The sequence below is a fragment of the Montipora foliosa genome, chromosome 2 (assembly GCF_036669935.1).
Source record: "Montipora foliosa isolate CH-2021 chromosome 2, ASM3666993v2, whole genome shotgun sequence".
Lineage (NCBI taxonomy): Eukaryota > Metazoa > Cnidaria > Anthozoa > Scleractinia > Acroporidae > Montipora > Montipora foliosa.
In genome coordinates this window covers 47157602-47181817 of record NC_090870.1, presented here as the reverse complement: position 1 = coordinate 47181817, position 24216 = coordinate 47157602, and the positions used below count along the sequence as shown (strand labels likewise).

Here is a 24216-nt window from a genome sequence, read left to right as displayed (position 1 = left end):
TACAGGTTTGACCAGGATTTTATAGCATTTAAACCATTCTTAGTGACAAATCAGGTTTCGAGAAATGAACTAAAAAAAAAAAGAAGTAAAACAATAAAACTATAAAGATGGAGAATTAGCTCCTGTATACTTTGAGTAAAATATCTAGTTGTTTAACTTTATCAAGGCGAGCTTCCTTCGAACCAGCATTCTACTGTGCGAGGAGACTCTGCAGAAGCACCTTCCTTTTTCCGGGACTGTGGACCTCCATCTTCGGAAATTCGTTCGTGTTCGTTCTTTTCAAGGCCTCCACTCACATATCCCGGCTTGTCATCTAAAAATACAAACGAACGAAATGGATGGCTAGTTAGGTAATGTCATTACTCGGGCTTTCCAGCAGGAAACACCCGATGTTAAATTTCGGCTTCGTTTACAGTTTGCACTTGAGCTTGAAACCGGATGCGCGAAATTAGCCAGATCACATATATTTTTAGTAATTTTGCTCTATTCCTAATTGAGGGGTGTGTATGGTGTTATTGCAATAAAATAAAATAAAATACACGGTAAAATCAGTGAAAAAAAAAGGTGGCATGGTCGTGCAATGAAGCGATTAAATAATAATAATAATAATAATAATAATAATAATAATAATAATAATAATAATAATAATAATAGTTAAATTGTAAAGAAACAGCGCATACAACAACGTTTCGATGCTCTTTACAATGGTAAAAAATCGAATAGATATGTATATATAAGGTAAGAATAGAAATATGTAAAACTAAACTTATAACTCTAACGTATGTAACCATAGAATGAAAAAAATAGGTAAATAAAAATATATGTGTAGAAAAAAAAGGAAGTAAATTAGCCATAAAAATTTTTAAGCAAAAATGCCTTTAACTTAGATTTAAAAGAGTTCAATGTAGGCTCATGCCTCAGATCGTTTGGCAGCCTGTTCCACAGGACAGGGCCTACAACAGAAAAGGCCCTGTCGCCGTAACTCTGGAATCTTAAAAATGCTCGTTTTTAGTTGAAGACCGTAAGGTTCGCGTGTTGTGAGGAGGGCATCAGTGTTATTTAATCCTTTAAAAACAATGATAAGAATCTTGAAATGTATTCGTGCTTCAACTGGCAGCCAATGACGCGATTTAAGGACAGGTTTAATATGAGCATCAGGACAAGATTTAGTGATAATACGTGCAGCAGTATTAATTAAAACCTTCTGGAGTTTCTGTAGTTCATAATCAGGTAGACCAGCCAGAAATGAATTGCAGTGATCCAGGCAAGATATCAAATCAATTAAAGAAATTTAACCTAAAGAAGGTTTAGGGTTGGGTTGGTGTTGACTCTGGTCATTATTTACAGCTATTCACAATACCTCGCCGACTCGCTTCACAATCCTAGCCTTGAGGTATGCGAGACACACGTGTGCGGCACGGTAAATCAGTTCCGTTAGAAGATTAACCCTATATCAAGCCGTTTATTATGCTGTACGTAAGCAGCATTTACTCATATATTAATATTTACCGTCTCTTATAATTTGCACTTATATACCGGCATCTGGAATTAGGCATATATTTAACAAAAGAGTAGGGTGAGGCCAGGATTGGTCTTGACTGTTATATTTGCCAATTTTGCTTGCCGCAAATTTGGTTAATTCCTGTGATTTAACGTTATTTTTTTGTCGGAGTAGAGTTCCCTTTAAAACCCTTTAAAGGGACATTTTGCATTGTTTGGATGGCACAATTGGAAGTGCATCTAATTACTTTGCATTTCTGGACATAAGTGATCGTTGTTGTTGTGGCATTTCCGTCTTTGTAATATACAACATCTTTGTCGCATGAACTGTGCAGATTATGGCCTAAGCACCCATGATTCTCCAGTATCTTAGTGGCAAAGAGCACTCTTAGGAGAACAAGGATTTTTTTCCAAGTGTGTCAGATTCATGGCAGGAAAGAATTTTCATTTCTTTCATTTACTACTAGACTTCAAACTTGCCTTCTCACCTAATGTTATGACAAATATGTTAGAATATGTCGCCATTTGACATTGCATCACTAACAGTAGGCACATGACACTAGTTAATGACCTAGTTTAGTGACTAATCTCCTAGTGGTCTCCTAATCGTGTGCTAAAGTACTGGAGGAGGTTAACCCGTGTCAAAACAGAAAAGCTTGTAATTTCGAATGCGACGTTTTGCTTCGGAGTTTCTTCAGCGAATGCAGGAAATTGCGGTAACGCCAAATCTATTGTCTACTATTTACCAAAAGAGACAGAAACGACCGTTGAATCAATTGAAAATCGGAGCTCATTTTACACCCCGAAATATGCGGTATTCAAATACTCATAACACCTAAAAGGCTACAGCTAACATTTACCAGTTGCATCTTCATTGTCTTGCTCCCCTCCTGAGCTATCCGGGGGTACGTCCAAGACATCATCACTGCTGTGATCTACTGAGGAATCTATGGCACTCTCATCAGAGCGATCAATAGTAAACCCGTGGGTCTTGAAGACAAAGAGAAAGCTAACCAGGAGGAGAATTGCAGTAGTGTTCATAGTTCCGACGTCCGTCTTTGGAAGAGATCTGAAGATACCATGATAGGATGTAATTTCATCCTGATATCAGTTAACTTCGTGATCATGCCAGAGTCAGTGAGATGGTACTGAATTCCCTTTTTTCGCGTTCACGTGTCTCGCTGAAAGCAGAGGATTTGGCGCGAAGTTTATAAAGAAAGCAAGAAAGCTGTAAGGTCTGTTCCAATGAAGTGTTTCGTCGTAACTAGCAGAATTGTTTTGGTTAGAAACTCGTGTCAACTGGTGTAATGCGAACTAAGAAACAAAACCAAACATGCTTATATTACTGTAGGTCTTCTCAAATATTTTCTTCCCTTGTATGTTTTAATACTAAAAGCATCTAAATTTCCGATTTGAATAAAATAGCATCCCTCTTGCTCTCCCTTAAGAGACAGACAAAAACAGGCTAAAAGCTATTCACACACGCCTGGTTTCTTTTAACTTTCGCCTCTTCGACCTTTTTCTTCACAGGGAGCCCACACAATCGGATGTGTAGCCAATTGTTATTTTATAGTAAATGTACTAGATTTACCGTTTGCTTCACCTATAGCGATATATCGTTAACTATGTATGTAAATCAATGATAAATAAACGTTGAATTACCTTATCTGTGGTTTATAGTCGTCCTTTTACCTCAAAAGCGGTTTTTTGAGCGATTTTGAATGAATTTGAGTTCGCCGTTGACTGTTCCATATATACTTGTCCTTCTTATATATGGAAAAGTCAACGGCGAACTCAAATTCATTCAAGATCGCTCAAAAAACCGCTTTTGATCTGAGGTAAAAGGACGACTATAAACCACAGGTAAGGTAATTCAACGTTTATTTATCATTGATTTACATACATAGTTAACGATATATCGCTATAGGTACTATAAAATAACAATTGGCTACACATCCGATTGTGTGGGCCCCCTGTGTTTTCTTTAGTCATACATGACACTGTGGACCTCCTAAGCCCTACTAAATCATGTTCTACCAAGAGAAAATGAGGGGACAGAGAGGGAGGCTCCCGGTCCAGCCCTTGGGATATGTCATGTCCACAAAAGTTATTTTTAGACGAGCGGAAGTCTTCCGAGACGTCCGCATGCAGGCCAACCTCGGTCCGATGTTTGAAAGAAAATATATATTCATCAGCCTTCCACGTGCGCCATCATTTTCTCTTTTCACTAAGAACCTGAGAGCGAGGCAAGACTGCATGCGGAAGTCTCAGAAGACAGACTTCCGCTAGAACAAAGACTTCCACTCGTCTAAAAATAACTTTCGTGGACATAACATATCCCGGCCAACGCCTTGAGCCTCCCTCTCTGTCCCCTCATTTTCTCTTGGTTCTACCAATGGCCGAAGCAAACGGAGAGGGGTAGGGAAAGGATCAATCTTAGAGGACCTAACTTGTTTGAGGCATGATACGAGCATGCCCTTGTTGAGATGGCTTCAATATGACTCATACAAATATGTAACCTGCCAAATTGAAACACTTCGCCCTTGTCTAGACTCTGATTCATAATTAAGTGCAATCTGTTTGATTTTAGAAGTTAACTTTTGGTCCAAATACCTATGCACCGTTTCTGAGGAAACGATACAACGTAAGTAGCCTCTTGAGAGGACACATGGTTTCTAATAAAATGCTAAACCCTGGGCTGAAGATTGCAGAAAATAATTATATATATGAAAGGAAATCAAGTAACATTGACATCGAGCCTATATCGAATTCTTCTTTCAAAGACTCTTCTAAAAGTGATCGAGTTACGAAAACAAACGTAACAAAGGAGTCGGTACGTACGAAACTGAATTGTTGAAATTAAATGGAATGAAAAAAACCTTTAATGTGCATTTGGCAGGGTCGTCCTTCGACCACAAAAACAACGAGAACTAGCTATTCAAGGTTTTGTTCAAGAAAATGCCTTGCGAAGGTCATTATACTGGTTCCCAGTTTCGCGTCATTCGTACTTTATTTTCAAGGTTTTCCCTTACTTTTCACACAGTCAATCGTGCGAAGACTCGTGGGCTTGTTAACTTCGCTGATATGGAAAAGAAAATAGTTGTCTTTGGACAGGATTTGTGTACCTCGTCGGCTATGCCCTATTCCCGTTTCCCACAGTGTTCTAAATGACCTTTGTGTAAGAAAAGAAAAGAAGAGAAAAACACTCCAGCGAAAGTGTTCGTACCAATTGTCGGAAATTGATGAAAAAGACTGGAGCTTTCTCCTTTATTAACGAACAAAAATGATACTGGCAATTTAAGTAAAAAAAAACATAACTATTAGTGTTGCATTAAAAAAGGGATTTAATTAATGTTATGGTCTCCTGCAAGAGAAACCTTTTGTGAGGGAGAGAGAGGGAGTGTAGGGGCATTGGCCGCGATATATGAGAATTTACAAAAGTTATTTTGAATCAGAAGTCTGTTTTCCGGGAAGTGGGCGACAATAAGCGTGACGTCACTTGTCTGGCATTGTGTAATTGCGCCTAAAGGAAGTTCAGTACCCCGGGGTTCAGTATGGCTTTCGGAGTCGTGCTCTTCATCCAACGAGCCATTCTGGCCATTCACAAGAAGTTGCAGAACCTATCTTCCACTCCGGGTTTGAGGCAAGATGTATCACTCTTATTACTTCTGAAAATCGTTGTCAGACATGAACTCGGAAATGGCCTAATTGGAAGAAGCCCTGTTAGCCGACCGCATCCTCCACCCCGAGCTATTTGATATACACAATTGCTAATTTTCTCTGAATTGACTATTATCGTTGATTTAGGACACAGTGTCCCAGGACTTCTAAAGTGTATGCACATAGGGCTCGAACCTGAAATTGTTGATAAACTTAACCCGTCACCTTACCGCTTGACCACCACACCACTAGCTGCCCATGGACAATATTTTAAACACTATTAATTTGATAATGCTATATTATCACTCGGCAACAAACAATATTAAACACAACAAAGGGTCGGTTACCAAACTTCACGACAAAGCTAAACATTTTAAAACCAAAGCCTACGCCTAACCCTAACTCTTCAGCAATAACATTCTATGGGAGACTTCAAGTCAATAAATCTTTGTCACGGTTTTGAGAAAGCGGTGTCTTGTTCTTCAGTGGTGAAGCGGTTCCTCTAGAATTGAAACTTCCGGGTTCGAATCCTATCCACGGGTATGATTTTTATCTTCCTTTTTTTTCTCTGCAGCCACATGTCCTGGGACACAATGTCCGAATTTATACGATATACGCAATTCCAAGCAAATTAGCAAATATGTACATCAGGTAAACTCAGGGAGGAGGACATGTTGGTATCCGACTACCGTGGGTGAGGTCCTGAGTTCAACTCCGTTCGGACCAACACTCAGGGTCTCATGGGAGGAAGTGCTGCCTTTGTAATTAAATCCGCAAATGGTTAGACTTTTCAAGTCTCCTCGGATAAGAGCTACAAATCGTAGGCCCCATCTCACAACAGTTTTTCATATAACTCTATGCGACGTAAGAGATTCCACACACCTTTCGAAAGGGCACGGCACGGAGTTCCCGGAGTTGTGGTCTGCTCTGATCGAGGGCCCCATGTTTATTAGCCTTTGGGTGCTAAGTGTTACCCTCGTAACTAAAGTAAAAACTTCAGATACTTACTTGTCCAGAACTTCGGCCAAGGTAGCTGCAGCTAACTGTTAAATAAAGTTCTAAAATGAATATCTTACGAACTTAAGACTTCGATTTATAACTTGTGAACAGAACTCGCATTGCTCAATTCAAGAGGGAGAATATTCTAGAGCCTTGACGCAGCACATGAAAAAGCCCTCTCGCCAAATCAATTTTGAACTGGACCTTGCCAATGGCTAGGAAGGACTGGATGCCATTATTGTTTTGACCCAGGTTATATTTACTTGATGGCATGACATAGATCAGAATAGCGGGGTGCACTTCCCAACAAAAGAACATTAAAAAGAATACGTTTCTGTGTTAGACTACGAACAGTCCCTCTTTCGCCGCTTGGATGGTTGAGCGCAAGGAGAAGACAGACACGGGTAGAAATGGCCGCGCGACACCTGGATTTGAGGAGGAGTGAGCGAATTCTCCTCGAATCCAGATTTCATGCGGCCATTTTTTCTCGTGACTTCCTTCTCCTTGGTCGCGCTTGACTATCTAAGCAACGAAAAAGGAACTGCTCGTTGTCTGTTTCTGTTCATGCGGCCAATGCAGTTCATTGATTATAGGTGTCATATCAGTGACAGTTGGCGAGACCAAATAAACTTAACAACTTAGCACACTTTTGCGACCTCGCGCTTTTTTCTCATTGGTTTTTTATTTTGGCCCCGCTGGCTCAAAGGAACGTCCCTGGAACGAGACTCTTTCCAACCGGAAGCAGGTGCTCCACAGTTGTACACAAGCTGAGCACATCCGGTTTGAACACTCTGTAATGTATGAGTCGAATACTATAGGAGTCCATAAAATATTCCCATAGTCCAGCCGGCTAGTAACAAATGGATGCACCAGCATCTCTGTGGTCTCTGTGTCCATACAATTTTTGATTCGATTTATGTTGTGGATATAACCCAGTAATACCAATTCTTGTTATATGTTCGCTCATTCGAGTGAAGCCAGACTTCTAAGTTTCTGACACATCTAAGCCTTCAGGGGAGTACTTGAACTTTTACGATTGCGATGTGACTGATACGAACTTTGGCAAGTTGTTGCTTTGTTCGAATTCCGACCAGCACTACTTCAGCAATTCTTGGTTTAATTTGAGTTCAGAAATACAATCTTCAATTGCAGAGACTGCATGGACTTCATTGCGTTCTTCGGTACGGCTGAACGAAATATACAATTGTGTATCACCTGGGCAGAAAACGATCAGTAATCAGAAAGAGTTCACTGGCATGCGGAATGAGGAGTAGGGGGCCAAGACAGGGCCCTTGCTATGACCCCGCCCACTCTTGCACCAGCCCACACGATAAGGCTCCATTCACAGTAACTTCTGATACTCTTCCTGGCAAACACCATGCCTGAACAAACAACTCCTATAGTCTTTTTGAGAGAGTGTTTGAACAAAGCAACCTTTAGATCGATTTAATAAAAAAACATTACAGGATTAACCAGAATTTATAGCACTTGAATCTCTTTAAGTCACAAATTAGGTTTCGACTTCCCTAAAAACTAAGCTAACCCTAAGCTACTTGAGATGGGAAAAAAACCTTTTAAAGTTGGAGAATCAGCTCGTGTATTCTTTGAGTAAAATATTGATTGTTTATTATTAAAGAGAGCTTCCTTCGAATGAGCTTCCTTCGAACTGAGGAGCCTCTGCAGAAGCAACTGGTGCCGTTGGACTTCCGTCTTCGGAGATTCGTTCGTTCTCTGCACTGCCTCCAATCACATATCCCGACTGGTCGTCTAAAAACACAAACAAATGAAATGAAAGGCTAGTTACGTAATGTTATTTTTTTATACTGAAAGGCCATTGCAGTCACCGGATGCTCCCGCCTTTAATTGATAAAGTCATGCAAGGCCAAAATTTAAAGAACGGCTTTGAATGTCCAAATGTCACCACGCTTTTTTAAATAATGGGGACATTAAAAAACTATTGAGGGGATTGATGGCACAAATGTTTGGGCCTTGTTAGGTCGCTAATCGAGGAGTGGGTGAAAGTTTTAAAAACTCGAGGAAGGTTAGTTTTTCCGATTTCGTAGATCAAACGAACACGAAATCACAACAACATGCAAAGGCTAAGAAGAAGAGACGTTCGCGGGGGTGAATCGACTTCAAGTGATTCATTTTTCAGAGTCCAGTCGAAGCTAAATTCAAGCCGCGAGGGTTATGGGCTAAGTTCACATTACATTTCTCATAGTATGCTTCCCTTATTTTAACAAATGAGGTCAGAAATCGGCAATAATTCCTTTCTCAGGACACTGAATACCAGCAAAATAAGAGCAACACTATATGTAGCATGAGATGTGACGCTGATAAATAATAAAGCAGCTTTTATATCATATCGTCGTCTAAAAGTAAGAAATTTTGACTTTGCAAAAGCAATGGTCAACCTTTTAAATTACCAACCAAGTAACTCGTGAAAGTAAATTACTTTAGCAAAAATACATGTGGCATTCTGGCCCAGAGCACTCGCGGGGTTTGAGAGTCAACATGCCTGCTAACTGCACTGCTTAGGGATTCCATCGCCATTCCTCCCAATACAGGAATCAAAAACGTGAAAAGAAGACTAGAAAGTTGCCTTTAACAACCAAACATAGCAATGAAATCAAGTAAAAAAAAAAGAGTAAAAAACAAAAGATTAGATACCTTAGTTATGCACATCGGGTTTCCCAAGGGGAAGGGGACCCCAGGCTGATGTGGAGAAATACGGGGACTTTATGGGGACTTCGCAACAAATTTCAGCCCTTGTTGGGACTTCGATTCTGTTCAACTGAGAGGAGACTGAAAACGACTCTTTTTTCACTCAATCGATGGCAAGATGGCGGAGGAGAACGAGAAGGTAAGTTTTAGCATTGTTTTTTGTCTATTAAACAGACCATCAGTCAAATATTTGTACGTATTTGTAGGCATAAGCAACTTTAAAACTTCATGTGTATATATTATTGTTTATAGAGGTCACTGTTAAAGGTCAACAAGTCGTCTTTTGTTAGTGATATAATGGAAGTGGTTTCGCTATAATACCGCTTTAATCAACTTAGATCGATTTTCTCAGTTGTCTTGAAGTGCATATTCAAATGCAGTTGGCTGCTTGGCTTCGACAAATACTGCGGACTTTGCTAGAAAAAATACCCCACGGGTGGGGAAATACAAGAACTTGGAAATGCACAATTAGCAAAGTCCCCACATCAGCCCGGTTCCTCGGTTGTCAACGGTTATAATAAAATACCAAGGGTGATTACGCCAGTCGGGAGAGCCTACGGAACGACTGTTAGTGTCCCAAACGAAACGATAAATCTATGGAAAAGATCCTCGTAAACTTTGAGCACGACACGGCGACTGCTGAGTTCGCCTTATATAACCTCGTCAGGGACGACACACAAAAACAAAGACCCGTTACCAAGCTACAAACAAAGAGTCGATTATAGAAACGCGTTTTAATTAATTGGGCTCTAATAAGAATGTCACTAATATTTTTACAACGACGGTAAGCCACTAAAGGAAATGTTTTGACTACGTGTTTGTAACGATCTGATGAGTAAAGTATGTTGAAGTGTTTTAAGCACCTCAGTCCGGGGAATGTCAGAGGTCCGCTATATTTGGGTTGTGAGGACGAAAACTGAGTAGAAACTTAGACTAGCATCAAATGGTGTGTGATTGGTCAAGTGAATGATATTTGCGAAACCAAAACAAAAATAAATGCCTCCTAGTACACCCCTGGGGGTGGGGGTGGGGTAATCCCTTGTATGAACTAAAAAGGTATGTGCGACACCAAAGGGTATGGTTTTAGCCGTTTTGGTCTGAAATATTAATAGGGTATCAATTTTAACCATTTTGGTTTGAAATAGGGTATGGTTTGTGCACTACAGGATATAGACCTGAAGTTCTTGAAATTACAGCAAAAAAATGGAATAATTTGATTTCACTACAGAAAGATAAGTACGGTATAAAAAAGAGGCACTTTAATCCAACGGAGAAATTTTCCCTTTTTTTTTTTATTTGAAGTAAAGGTTAAGGTCACCCCCTTCGATCGCCAAAAAAATTATGACAAAAGATAGAGATATTGGTAAATACTTCTCGTCGGAAATAGAATTCATTTTGGTTGACAGCATATGTACTAACAAAACGCTTTTCCCGGGAAACATCAAATAATTGTCTTCGCTCCCAAAATAAGTTTGAGGTGTTTGTAAGTAAAAGTATCATAAATTACTTGTTGTGGCATTAAATTGTATTTTAAGATAGTATTAATTAAGCAATGAAGACCCACAAGCCACGTGAATGTCCGAGGTCTGGCGCTAGCAATAGGAAAAAGAGAACATAGCGGAAGGATCACAGAAACATATGAGTATGCAAAGCAGGGAACGTTAGCCTGCGGAATTATGACAAAGAATCATATTATTATAACTGGCCTTCGGACACCTCTGACGAACCGTATCGAAGAATAAATTATCGCATCATCTGAAGAAAAATCATAGAAATTCAAGAGGTGCTATTAAATCAGGCTATCTCAGTTCACTGCGAGTGAAGGAGAACAAACACACTTGTAGCGAAAAGAAAGAAAACCAAGGGAATTTCCGGCTATAGTCTTCTTACAACATGACAAGGAAGATTAACATAACCAGCCCGCATTCTGATATCGCCGTCACCATCTGTTTGGGATGGTTTTCACGCACATCCAACATTCTGCCCTCTTTTAAAGCTTTTGCCTTGGTCCGCTTCCCATTTTTCTCTGCTGCTGCTGCTGTGTTTGATAAAATCGATGCGTGCGTCCTTTTTCTGTTCAACACGAAGGCCGATCCACCCCGAAAACATGCGTCAAAAATCCGAAGAGTGGTGTCCGCTAATTGGCTAATCGTGGGGAAAGGTGTTGGGACGAATTTTTGTCTTGAAAGGTAACAGTGCAAATATTGCAACTCAAAGGCGCTTTGCTTCATTGAAATCAAATTTTGACAATAGCTACAATCGGCGACAAAATTGTTGACACATGGACCAGTTCTACCCCCTATGCCGCATTTCTTATATCTTTTAGCCTTCTTAGGTAGTCCAATTCGCCCCCTTCCCTCCTCCCCCACCTAAACAATGTGGTAGCGTGATTCCCGGGATATTTGGGTACAAATAGGCAACATTGAATGGGGGAAGGGGGATGGGGGGGGGGGGAGTCTTATCAATAATTTAGAGCATGATTCAAATTATAGTGTTATTTTACGCTTGAAAAGAACTGTTTAAACACAATGTGTCAACTAATTTTGTCGCTGATTGTAGATAAACCTATTTCCAACAAACCAAATCTTTTTTCCACGAGTGCCTCTTCCACGAGATTGCTTAAAATTCTTAGTTAGCTATTTCGGTTGTGCTCTGACAAGAAAAACAACGCCTTTTTTTCTATTCCAGTAGCCACATTTAATACAAGGGTTGGGATATCAGCGCCGTAATCAGAAAGCGCCACATTCGTTTCACCGAAGACACGCCTGAAAGTAAACGGTAACCTTGAGAATATATCGTGTTTTGGTCTCACATAATTGCGCGAATTTAGGAAAATAATTTGAATTTCTAATTTTGAAAAATTGGAATATTTTACCAGTTAGTTAATGTGAAGACTCTATCCAATTCAAAAGGAATTACAAACTGATTTTCAGGGGATCCTTCGTCACTATTAGTACTACGGTAGTTTTGACACCGCGTTGTGTGACCGATAAAAACCCCCAGAAAACACCAAATACCTTTCATGAAACATTACAGCGACAATGTGAAAGCTGTAACAGATACTAATGGTTTATATAGAAATCAACACTTAACCCGAAATCAGGCGATCGACAGTAGAAATTCTTTCGTGTATGGCATGTGGATGACGTAGAATGAAAATGTAGCCACTAAAATATGCCGTTATATCTTCTATTTTCAGAAACTAGCCAATGAAAACAGACGTTACAATTTGTGAATACGAGGAAAAACAAACGAGCCCCATTTTCTAACGTGGTCTGCCCTGTAGGGGGCATCCCACGTAACAAAAAGAAATAAAAATTTGGTAAATCAACGGAGTTGATCATGTAAATTGGCCACCGTACAGAGATTCTACAAGCTGACGTTTCGAGCGTTAGCCCTTCGTCACAGCGAATTCGCTCTGACGAAGGGCTAACGCTCGAAACGTCAGCTTTTAGAATCTCTGTACGGTGGCCAATTTACATTATCAACTCCGTTGATATTACCAAATTTTTGTATACTACTTCCCCACCGACGCAGCACCACAGTTTCTTTAGAAACTACCCCCTTCAAAAAGAAATAAACTCTATTTCTGTTACGACTTAAAACAAATTTACAGCGGTTTCGTCTTTCCGCCCTACGCCCCTACACTTCTTCTCTCTACATCTCTCTCTCATTTTCTCCTGGCCTCTCTAAAAAAATATATGTTGATGAGAAACCTTGTTGGAAGCGTATACCTTCTCAATGTGGCGCTCGACTTCTTTTAACGATTGTAGCTTCTCAGTCACCAAAAAAGCAATCAAGTGTGACGCAGTAAGTTATGCGTGCAACACGTGCTAGACACGTCAAAAAAGTCCTATTACGCTTAGATGATAAAATTAGACTAAATTAAACCTAAAGAAGGTTGAGGGTTAAGTTGTGGTTGGCTCTGGTCATTATGTACGATCCAATATAAGAGGCATGCGAGGCACACATGTGCGGCATGTTGAATCGGCTCTATCTCACTCTATATTAATCCTTGAGCTTAAAAGAAACAGTGGGGTGATGCTTAGTTATATTTGACTATTTGGTATGCCACCCTGCAACGCCGCTAAACGCTCGATGACATTTTATTAATATATTTGAAAAAAGAAAAGAGAGGACTGCGCTTATTACAAACAAACATGACATTTCAGTCTTAGCGGTATGCAGCACCTTTGTCACATGAATCCAGTGGCTCAGTGGCAAAGAACAATAGGAATGTTTAAACTCCGGATTTTCGCCGTGTGCGCTGCCAGAGTCGTCACAGGAAAATGATTTTTTCATTCCTTTTCATTTACGGGAAAAAACCTGTCTGACTTCTCATTTAATATCATAGCGAATACATCGCTATTTGACATCGCATTTACTAACAGAAGGCAGGACGCCAAATAAAATAATGACTAAGCTCCCAGTGGTCTCCTAATCGTGTGCTAAAGCACTGGAGAAAGTGCTAGAAAGTTCATACCATTGACTCCTTACAAAAGCATAACCCGTGTCAAAACAGAAAAGTTTATAATTTCGAATGTGACGTTTTACTTCGGAGTTACTTTCACCGACTGCAGGAAATTGCGGTAACGTCAAATCAATTGTCTATTTACCAACACAGCAAGAAGCGAACAAAACTGGAGCTTATTTTGCACCTTGGAATTTTGGGTATTCCAGTGAAATACCGATATGATGTAACACCTGAAAAACTGCAGCTAATATTTACCCGTTCCGTCCTCATTGTCTTGCTCCCCTCCAATGCGACTCGGGGCTACGTCCCAGACATCATCACTGCTGTGATCTACTGAGGAATCAATGGCACTCTCATCAGAGCGATGAATTGTAAACTCGTGGGTTTTGAGGACAAGAAGAGAAGTAACCAGGAGGAGAATTGCAATGGTGTTCATAGCTACGACGACCGTCTTTGAAAGAAATCTGAAGCCGTAAAAAGAGTACTCTTGCGCAATGAGTGGTTTCATGGAATCACATGCATCTTGTTATATATGTTACCTTGATGTAATTCCATCCTCATATCAGGCATGTCATGAAAATGCCAGAGCCAGTGAGATTATTGGTCGTGGTATTGAATTCGCATTTTTTCACGTTGCGTATCTCGCTGAAAGCAGGGGATTTGGTGTGAAGTAAACACAATCAGTTTGTGAGATAACGAAAATAAAAAAGCCGTAAGCTGTGTTTCAATCATGAATTGTTTCGTTCTTTTAATTTTTTTCGTCTTAACAAAACTGTTTTGTCTAGAAACCGAGAAATCGCATTCGTGTAAACTCGTGTAACCCACGGCAATGTTTCATCACCTTAATTGACGCGATTCTGCTCTGAACTGAAACTTAAAAGGAGACCTCCATCAATTCAGTAAAGGAAAGACAATGGTGAACGCGTCTCAGCGTTGCCTAAAACAGAAGAAATTTCATTTCGGTACCATTCCACCAGATTCAAAGGTCATTCGATAGTTTTGGCAGTGTGTTTGCAAGTATTAAATGCAGGTCTTCCTAAATATCTTCTTCCTGTGTGTTAAAAGATCAATGAAATAAGATTCCTTCTTTCGCTCTCTCTCAAAAGACAGAAGAACGCAGGCTGATATTTATCTACATTCGGGCGCCTGGTTTCTTTTTACTTTCACCTTTTTCCTTTAGTCATGCATACATGACAGGGAGAGTGGAAAGTCCTACAAATGGCCGTCCGCTCTAAAATATTTGATTGATTGATTGATCGATTGATTGATTGATTGATTATTTTTAAGAACTAAAACGATTAAGTAAGGGGAAAAAATAAAGGAAAGGCAGGGAGGTCTAAAAGAAGCTGAAGAGGCTTATGAATGGTTATACGTCTTCAGTAACATGACCTATTGTTTGGGGCGGGAGAAGGGGAACAGGCTCAGTTAACCCGTGTCAAAACAGAAAAATTTATAATTTCGAATGTGACGTTTTACTAAGTCCTTGTTTACGTCATTACGGTTCAGCTTTTGTTCTTCTAGAGAAAATAACAGGACACGTTCAGCCCAATCTGGAAAGTGCAGTGATCCTGGCCTGCTTACAGCCATGATTGGTCTCAGAAAGGTTTTATATTTGAATGTTAAAATATTCTACTAGTTTCGAGAGTTAGTCTAAGGAATTAGGGGCGCTTTCTATTCGAAACAGGAAAAACTTCAAACGCTAGATTAAGCAGACTTGTAAAATGTTATGCGTTTTTTTCCTCGTTTACTGTGGGAGAGGCTCCCTCCAACGGCCTTTAAGTGCGGCATTGTTGAAAATTAGCCGAACGATAGAACCTCTTAAGGTGTGGAAAGTAATCTGCGATCAGGCGTTCTGGCGCGAGAAGAAAAGAACGCCTGATCGCCTGTTACGTGGAAGCTAACGAACTCCTTAGGGATTATGGCTTAAACATGTACAGGTGATCCGGTGTCGCCTTTTCAAGTTAATTCCTTTTCCCCTTCTCCGCCAATGAAGCCCGCAGAGAGGGATTACCGCTGAGAGCTGTGCACCAAGCGTGATGCTCATGAAGGAAATGGAGTATCTGCTGACCCTGCCACTTTTGTTGGCACTCGACGGCGTTCTTTGAAGAACGAGTCAGAATACAATAGCTGTTACTCTTACACTCTTACACAAATAAGTGGCAGGGGGTATTCATGCAGTTACGCCAAGGAAGTATTTTCAAATTCCTTGTTCCAGTTTTCTTTTTTAATGCCGTCGCCCTTTCGTTTTTCGCCGGATGAAGAGAAACATTAGCCGGAAATACGTCTTAATCCCTTCCACGTGGGCCCCATTATTCCTGTCAATCTCGCGCACACGAACTCCGACTCGGAGTCGAACTCGAAAAGTTCGGTCGTGAGTTGATTCAACACTCTTCTTTTCACGATCATGCAGTCGGTTGTGAAGGTTCGGTTTTTTTGTTCCATACATACTCAAACCCTTCAATCACTTCTTATTGAATTTTGCCGGATATCAACCTCGTTCCCAGGGTCCTCTCTCTTCCTAGAAAGGAAGAGAACGAGGTTGACCGGGTGATCTCCCGACAGTGTGATGTAGTGTCCCAAAATAACGCCTCATACGGATATGCATACTTCGCGCCAGGAGACAGTTAGCTTTCAAATTACTCGAAGTTTTTAGTTGTAAAATAGCTTTCAGAATAAAAAAATACAAGGTCTTGAAGCTCTTGATGGAAAGAGAAACCTAGCTGTTTCGTGAGAGAAAAAGAAGAGAAAGGAGAAAAAGTATAGGTTTTGACAAAATGAAAAACCGGAAAACGAATTTCATGTTTGTCATCACCTACGCTGTAACGTAATTTGAATCCGCTTCAACCCCAAAACAGTCTCTTTCGAAATTTCGTGCGCTTCGGTTATCTTTGCGTATCCCTTTAGTCCAAGTGTGTATGGAGGTTAACTACAGGATATTACTTTGCTTTATGACATTATGCCATTACTCGAGTTCACAGTCAGGTAAGTATACCAGAAATTGAGTTGAATTTAGGCGCCTTACACGATAACCCCTCAAAATACTAAGCTTCGAATACACTGAGGGCAAAGGTTCGAGAACCAGGTTGAAAACATTTAATGCATAATTGTAAGTTAGTTCGTCTCGTCAAGATCCAACTCTTTTTGTTTGCCACTTTTACGGAAAATTGTTTTTGTAGTACTGGAGGAGCTTTTTGTGGCCTGTAAAAATGAAAAACTTACTGCGAACAAAAGGAAATCAAAAATCTGTTTCAACATCTAGTTGTAGAATTACATTGAAATGGATGTTTTCCCGACTTCCTTTAGCAAAGCAAGCTAAGACGCTATCGTAAGAGAGAGTAGAGAAAAAAAACATGATTTTCTATCATTTTAGCCGGGCCAATCATACATTTTGCGAGGCCCAGATACAAAAATCCGGATTTTTTTAAAGGATTTTTAGAGTCAAATAAGATTGTATAGAAAACTTGAGGATTTTTTGACGATGATGTTTTGAAAAACAGATAGCACACAAACAATTTGATTAGTTCGAATACTACCGGTCAGCGGCTTACCCCATAAGTTATGTTCGCAGCATGCGTTTTAGCATCACTGTAAGGCCAGGAATATTTGCGACTTCAAATGGTACTTTGCCAGGTACTTTTGTGCTAGCGGTAGTTTGTCATGACAGTGATGTTTTTAGCTTCGATTATGCCACATGAAATGTCAAACTCTGCTAACTTCTTATTGTCGTTACCGTTTGTTTGAAAGAGAAATCATGACGTAAGGACACAGGACTCCCGGATTTTATGAAAATCATGTGATTATTTTGAAAAAATCGTGATTTTTAGAAAACATTTTGGGATTTGTAGAAATAAAATTGGCATTTACAGACATATTTTTGAGAATTTCCGGATATATTTCTAGGACAATTTCGGGATTTTTGTATCTAGGAAGTTTCTTCTTCTTTGTATATCATGTCCAAGTAAAGATAGAAGCACAGAATATATGGTCTTAGTTCCAGTTCATATTCGAATGTTTTGTGGTCGGTATCGCAAAGTTCAGAATAAAACTTGCTCGTTAAGTTGGCATCGGGAGAAGTGAATGTCATTGGCTTAAAGACTTAAAAATTCGGAGATACCAGAAGTAACGAATTAAATCCACAAAAACGAAATCGCTTTCCACTACGAGCCTTTTTATTCAGCTAAAAGTTGCGGTAATGTTGAGAGTCGGAAGCGTACGCTCGCTTGAAAATTGTTCGTTCCCCTAATTTATACACTGCACGCTAACTAGTACATTCGTAACACGGATAACCAAGATAACCAAGAGCGTCTTTGGCTGGTGTCATGGCCTGGGCCAAAATTTCTTTTGGAGTACTCGAGTTTACACCCTGCGAGCAAAGCCTCCTTTCGTCTTTTCTTTACTGAGGAGGAGAAAAGGAGGCTCTGCCTGAATTGCGTCAACTCTTTGAAGCCGCCGCAGCTCGAACTTCTGGACTGGTCAATCTTGTTTTCTCTCGCTAAACTGGTTTTTCCAGTGCGAGCGTCCGTTTAGTGATAAAAGCGATAGTTATTATTGAGCCCGATGTACCGTGAAAAACCAAGATGGCGGCGAGATGTGGCATATTAGGCTTGGATTCGAGACTTTATCCTGGCAACATGCAGCACATACTCAATAAAGATCTTACTCGATTCATGCAGAGCCTTTCTCGAGAACGCCAAATCGAACAAGCAAGAGATAGGTTCTGCTAGCAGGGTGTCGAGCTTATTATTAGCCTTTTAATTGTAAGCACACGACGTCAAATGTAAAAATAATCGCGGCCGGGCGACAGCTTTTGTAAACCCTGTCCTGGTATTCTCAATCCCTCGCCCGTATTCTCTGACTTGCAGCAGGTGTGTAAAGTGCTAATCGGATCATATGTATTTTTATGGGCCGTTGTTAATCACTGATGAGGTAGATGTTATTCAGCGTTGCATTCATCATAAACCAAGCAAGGCCTCGAAGTCACTAAATAGGCGTACCTATGTACCTTAGCAAAAAATAAGTAAACGCTACTTGCCTCTTGCTTTGTGCCTACACGATTTACCAGATAAGTCTTTAATCTTTTGTTGCAACTTTGGGATCAACATCACCTTATTTTTTTCGTCTGTCGTTGTTTGTGCAGGAGAATGCAACAGACCTCTGGGGATGCAAAATAAAGGTATCCCGAATGAGAGTATTAAGTCATCTTCAAGATTAGACTTAGATCACCGAGCCTTTTACGGACGACTGCATGGACCCAAGGCTTGGTGCTCAGCGGATGGTGATGAAAATCCATACATTGAAATCGAACTTGACGAAGAAAAGGCAATAACTGCTATAAGTACACAAGGAGGAAGTACATCTGATATAATTTGGTCAAGAAAATTTAAGATCGAGTACGACAAGGGAGGAAAGTGGACGCATTACAAAGAGGTAAACCCTTAGTCCTTTATCGAGTTCATTCATCGTTACAGGTGTTTGACAAGTTGGGGGATGTTTTTAGCTCTGTAGAGGCTCCATTTCTGTAAAATCCCTGCCAATCATCCGAATAGTAATCTTTGGAAAGAGACGTCAGCAACAGTAAGATTAAACAACAAATCTAATGGGGCCTATTGGAAAAAAAAATCATTTTTAGCGACACTCTGGACCTCATGGTACATCCTGTTTTGAAAGACAGCGATGCACTGGTAAACTCACAACTATACCTATACTACCGCAAAAAAAAAGTTTTGTAACTTCGTAGGTACACTGTAATTGGTTTGCTACTCAGTCCCGCGAAAAATTCTAAGCTAACAGCAGGTTGCAACGCTGCTACAGCTCGAAGTGCGCAATAATTGAATAATAACGATATAGATAACGATAACGACAAGAAAGAAAACGATCATAATAATAATAATGATGATGATGATGATGATAATAATAATAATAATAATAACTTCTTTGTTGTTTTGAAAGGATTGTGAGGAAAATTACTGGATGGTACAATTTTAGTGTAAAGGCAGTGGAGTTAAGGAGAAAATGATTGTTACATGCTTGACCCCTTTAAAAGACCTCCTTCATAATGGCGGCCGAATAAAATATTCTTTTGTTTTAATTTTGTTTTAATTTTTTATTTATTAACAACAACAAAACAGAAAAAACTAGTACAAGTACAATTTACATTGCAATACTAACGCTACTCACATTGCCAGTGGCCGCCATTTAAAAGAGATACAAGTACAAGTTTGGGTCGTGTAAGAATGACACAAAGGGGGAACAATACCACACTACAAACAATCATTAAAAAAGCATATTTACAATGCTGATAGTAAAGACTGCCATTTATTTTTTATCAATTTCAAGAGAATTGTTGCTTTCTGCTATCCGTGACTCTAATTTGTATATATACTTCATTTTCTCGATCAGCAACGTTAGTGAAGGTTTTAAAGACAAGCTGCGACACAGATAGATAATTTGTTTACCAAGGAGAATAATGTGGTTGATCAGTTGAAGATCCTTTTCATAAATTCCAAACGTTATGTCAGCAGCACTCAAAACATTTGCATAATTATCATATCCTTTTAACCAATTCGTCACCGATAGCCAGAAGCCACAAACAAACTCACAGTAAATAAATAAATGCTCCAGGGACTCGTCAGACCGGGCACAAATTAAAAGCAACACAAAGGTGTTGTCGTTTTACCTATTTTATATAGAATCTTTTTTGTATAGACAATTTTGTTGAACAGTTTATATTGACATTCCAAGGCCTTAGATTCTATAGGGTCGTTTCTCTAGGAAGGATGTAAATCTCATGCCAAGGCAGCTCAAGCATTGGATATAACTCCTCATAACGGCATTTTCCAGTTGTTTCGATCTCATATTTCCTTATGATATTCCAGTACAGTGTTTTAGACGAGGAGGGGAAAGTAAACTTCACCGTTTGCAAATTTCTTTCCCTTTCTTCCCGGTTCAGTAGCGATTTCCAACTGGGTGGAAGAGCTTCATAAATGCACATTAATAAAAAATATTCAGCTTGTGTGATACGGCTGTCTTTAAGCGTATTTAAGCGTATTCCATTTGTGTAATTTGCCCTCTGTATCTAAAAGATCCTTAACTCTCACAATACCTTTATTTACTAGCGCGCGTCTATATAAGGATTTACCACCAATTTTGAGAAATTTGTTATTCCATATTATTTGATCAAGAACGTGAGAACACGCAGAGACTTGTTTCTGTTGGTATATTTCCCATTCTTTAAGACATTCGGTGTAAAATTTAGGAATATTCTTAGTCGTGGCCTCGCTACGACGAGCAAATTTCAGAAGAACTTTTGTTTTGAAAATGAGGGCAGTAGGTCTAATTAACATAAAGACAAGAGAATGTAAAAGCTAGTGGTCGCCATTTATGAAAGTGGTCTATTGGAAGACAGACGTTTAGGTTTTAGGTTTTATTTGCCACCACTACCACTGATTTATTCCGAGGAAATATTTTTACACAAATTACAGCGTAAGTTACTAAGAATTCTACATACAAGATACAGCTTTTTTACGCATACTAAAAGATAGCGAGTGGTGAGGAGACAGGCAGTCAAAGGCTTTTACATTGAAAGAGGTCCCTTCACGATGAGAGTATTTGATTCAGAGAAAGCTAGATCAGAAGGCAGAAAATTGTTTGGTGGAAAGAAAAATGGTTAGGCCAGGGTTAGGCTAGACTTAAAGTTGTAATTATAAATTTACTTTCGACGCCGTACGGCGGGAAAGAAGATAATAAAGTAATCGTTTTTTGAAAGTAGCCAAGGCAGGAGAGTAAGAGACAGATGTTGGAAGAGAAGTCCAGATCTTAGGGCCCAAATACTAAATGTTGGACGTAAAATACAATCCAAATCTTAATTTTCCTAAGAATAGCGGTAGACTAACAAATTTGTCAGTAATAGACTATATCATTCGTGAACAGGAGCTTCCTGGCAACGGAAACGTAAACGGGGTGAAAAAAAATGTCCTGAATCCAGAAATAAGAACAAGATCCATACGGATTTATCCAAAAGAGCCGCTTTCACTGTCTACTACAAATGTGAAACATGCGTGTCTGAGACTGGAGTTGCACGGATGTCTCGTACATGGTAAGCAATTTTTAAGTTTTGTAATTTAGAACCAATTACCCAGGATAAAAGACAGAAGAAGGGATGTTTAATTTAAAGCAAACTAATCCTGGAAGACTAGACGCACGAGTTGCAGAGAGAGGTTTCTTCTCAGCTGGCCTTGGGCTTTTTTCGCTTATTTGTCTCAATCGTTAAATGCAACCTTCTTATTTGTTCGGAGTGTAGTCCAAAAGTATATGGATATGTATTGCAACTTGGAGAGTTCTGGACCTTGATAACCTTGAAATACACAGATCAAGTATATAGATTACCCTACTTGGAGTATTGACGAGCTTAAAGGAATGTTTTTTCTTGTTGGTTTTTTCATGTTTGACAGCTGATTGTAAAGACCCCGGAGCGCCAATAAACGGAGAGAGAACAGGAGATGATTTCAATCATGGAAGCCGAATCTCATTTTCCTGCAGGCAAGGTTTCGTTTTGGTCGGCAACTCGTCTTCTATTTGTGACAAGGGAAAGTGGAATAATATCCTTCCTCAGTGTAAAGGTGGGCTTCTGTTTACACACTTTTACGTGATCCCTTACAACAACAGGGAAAATACCTGAAACAAAAAGGACAACAACACAAAATTAAGCCATTTTTACATCGGATTTCCCTGCTGGTTATGACCGATATGTCGCGAAACTTGAAAGGCCGGTAGCGGCTGCCGAGTCACTTGAGGAACAAAAAAGGGCTTACATTTTCTTTTTTGTCAGGGATTAGAACGCTTAGCAGGCAAAAAGTCGACTACAAGACAAGACTTGGAAGAATTTTTGATTAATAGCTTTTTTTTCCCCAAAGCTACAAATGGTGTAAAAATAAATAAACGAATCAATCAATCGAACAAACAAACTTCTGAAATATGTATATCAGTAAAATAAATAATGAAATGTATTAATTAATTAAATAATTAATTATTAATAAGTACGCCCCGGAAAGACATTTTATGATTCAGTTCATTTATTCCATTCGGCCACTTGCGAAGATCCATGCCAGGGAACTGAAGCAGAAAGTAGCCTATCTTATTTGCTACTAGAGGGGCTTTGGAGAAATTCCGAAATGAACTCTCCCTTTTCTCGCTTCCACTGATATGAGGTAAATCAACCAATCAATAAACAAAGTAGCACCAAAATACTGCTGCCACTTTTTTCAAATTTTATGGTGCTCCTTTTTAGCCACTTGCGAGGATCCTGGCGTTCCAGATAATGGAAACAGAAGAGGAAGTAATTTTATCGATGGTGACTCAGCAGAATTTTACTGCAACGAAAACTTCACATTATTCGGCTCATCAATTAGCCGGTGTCTTAACGGAAGATGGAGCTCACCATTGCCACAATGCAAAGGTATATTGATGCCAGTTTGAAAAATTTTGCAAGCCCGATTATTATAGGGCGTTGGCTTTTACGCTGCGCTAGTGTAGAAGGGAAAAGGCGGGGGATATAGTCGAGTGTTAACGTTTCTTGAACCAGTGGCAGCTGTGCATTTTATCACCATGAAAATCATTTGAATAATCAATAGGACTCTAAGGTAAGCCCAAACATCTAACATATAGTTAGTGATAGATCAGCATACAATCTATTTACTGAATTATTTGGTCTGCATGGACAGACTTTGCAAGAGCCAATTGCGACTTCTAGTACCCAGACCTTTCAAGTGAGCAGGTCGGCGAGTCCGTTCTCTTTCCATAATAAATGGAAGTACGGTTGTGGAGGAAATGGCTCTGTTATCGATGGTTATAGAAATACAGTTTGTATACGAAGCATTTGTAGAGAGAATGATCTCTTGCTCATGCAAAGAGGAAAAAAAATCATCCTCTCTCAATTTCACTCGTTTCTTCCTGTATTGACGAAGCTAACAAACCTAACTCGATGATTTTTTATGTGGCTATACTTCAGCGTCTTGTACAGATCCTGGAAAACCTCGGAATGGAGAAAGAATTGGCACCAGCTTTGCGCATGAAGATCACGTTCAGTTCCTGTGTAACCCTGGATTTTGGTTGGTTGGAAGTCAGCTGATTGCGTGCAACGAAGGCATATGGAGCAACGACATTCCTAAGTGTAAAGGTATCGTAGCTGGCATCCAGAAGCACGCAAAAGTCACAATCAGTGCCTTTAGGAAACATTTGTTGTTATGAGTTTGTAGTGTAGTTTCTGAAACATTTCGGCTCCAAGGATTTCTGTTCCTTTTGCTAGGTCTTTGTCTAATTAACAATTATTCCATGAGCGCGCGTTGGACATGAGATGGTAAATAGCCAACGCGGGGCGTAGCGCCGAGTTGGCTATAAAGAGTCTCATATCCAACAAAACTCCTTAAGCTCCAAAAGTTTAGAGAGTACGAAATAAAAGCGAAAAAAGCGAGCAAATCAGAGCGAAATCACAAATCTTTATGAGAAGTGATGCGGTGTTGTGTAAAACCTTGTGGTAAGACAGACGCAGGCTCGTCATAAAAACATTTCTTACCTTTTCGCGTACTTGTAAACGTCGGAATTGATCCAAACTTTCCATAAGAACTTTTTTTTTGCTTTATTCAGAGAGAAATTCCGCTTTCGGTCGAAAAAAAATTTAGTTTAGCAACGCTTACCGCAATCATTTACCATATAAGGTCAAACTAAAGTATATGAGCTGATAACCGAGATTGAGTGAACCAATCAGAGCACGAGAAATTCATTAGCCGATGTTGAAGATTTAATAATCTTGTTTAAACTCCAACTTGTTTGCATCGTTTAGCTGTTTGCAGTGACCCTGGAAC

The 24216-nt window shown here is 39.7% G+C and overlaps 2 protein-coding genes and 1 long non-coding RNA gene across 6 annotated transcripts in view; 1 reads left to right on the top strand and 2 right to left on the bottom strand.

The window, feature by feature from the left end:
- On the bottom strand, positions 1–2672 carry LOC137993304 (uncharacterized). The gene is made up of 2 exons (XM_068839057.1): positions 2361–2672; positions 1–313 (listed from the first exon to the last, which is right to left on the bottom strand). Exons 1-2 carry the CDS (start codon positions 2539–2541, stop codon positions 162–164), a joined length of 333 nt encoding a protein of 110 aa, XP_068695158.1. The 5' UTR covers positions 2542–2672; the 3' UTR covers positions 1–161.
- Positions 2673–7590: 4918 nt separating this feature from the next.
- LOC137993303 (uncharacterized) lies at positions 7591–13904 on the bottom strand. The gene is made up of 2 exons (XR_011121848.1): positions 13613–13904; positions 7591–7926 (listed from the first exon to the last, which is right to left on the bottom strand). It is a non-coding gene; the product is annotated as an uncharacterized lncRNA (long non-coding RNA).
- A 954-nt stretch (positions 13905–14858) lies between these two features.
- The window catches only part of LOC137993314 (sushi, von Willebrand factor type A, EGF and pentraxin domain-containing protein 1-like), a 40783-nt gene continuing 31425 nt past the window's right edge, over positions 14859–24216 (top strand). For 2 of the 4 annotated variants that reach the window (XR_011121849.1, XM_068839079.1), the window contains exons 1-7: positions 16207–16339; positions 18495–18784; positions 21287–21452; positions 21808–21975; positions 22644–22811; positions 23364–23531; positions 24195–24216. The exon at positions 24195–24216 is cut by the window's right edge and continues 146 nt beyond it. Coding sequence is in view for 3 of the 4 variants with exons in the window: in XM_068839079.1 (XP_068695180.1) it covers positions 16273–16339; positions 18495–18784; positions 21287–21452; positions 21808–21975; positions 22644–22811; positions 23364–23531; positions 24195–24216 (1049 nt within the window). In the remaining variant the exon portion in view is untranslated. Of the gene's footprint in view, positions 14961–16206; positions 16340–18494; positions 18785–21286; positions 21453–21807; positions 21976–22643; positions 22812–23363; positions 23532–24194 lie in introns of those variants that run through there. The other 2 variants (XM_068839078.1, XM_068839077.1) reach the window with 2 other exon arrangements.

Bases quoted from the DNA above. Each gene is read 5' to 3' on its own strand.
- LOC137993304 (XM_068839057.1), bottom strand. From the start codon at position 2,541: ATGAACACTACTGCAATTCTCCTCCTGGTTAGCTTTCTCTTTGTCTTC. The intron at 314-2,360 runs GTAAATGTTAGC...TTGTATTTTTAG, and splicing joins AGACAATGAAGATGCAACTG to ATGACAAGCCGGGATATGTG.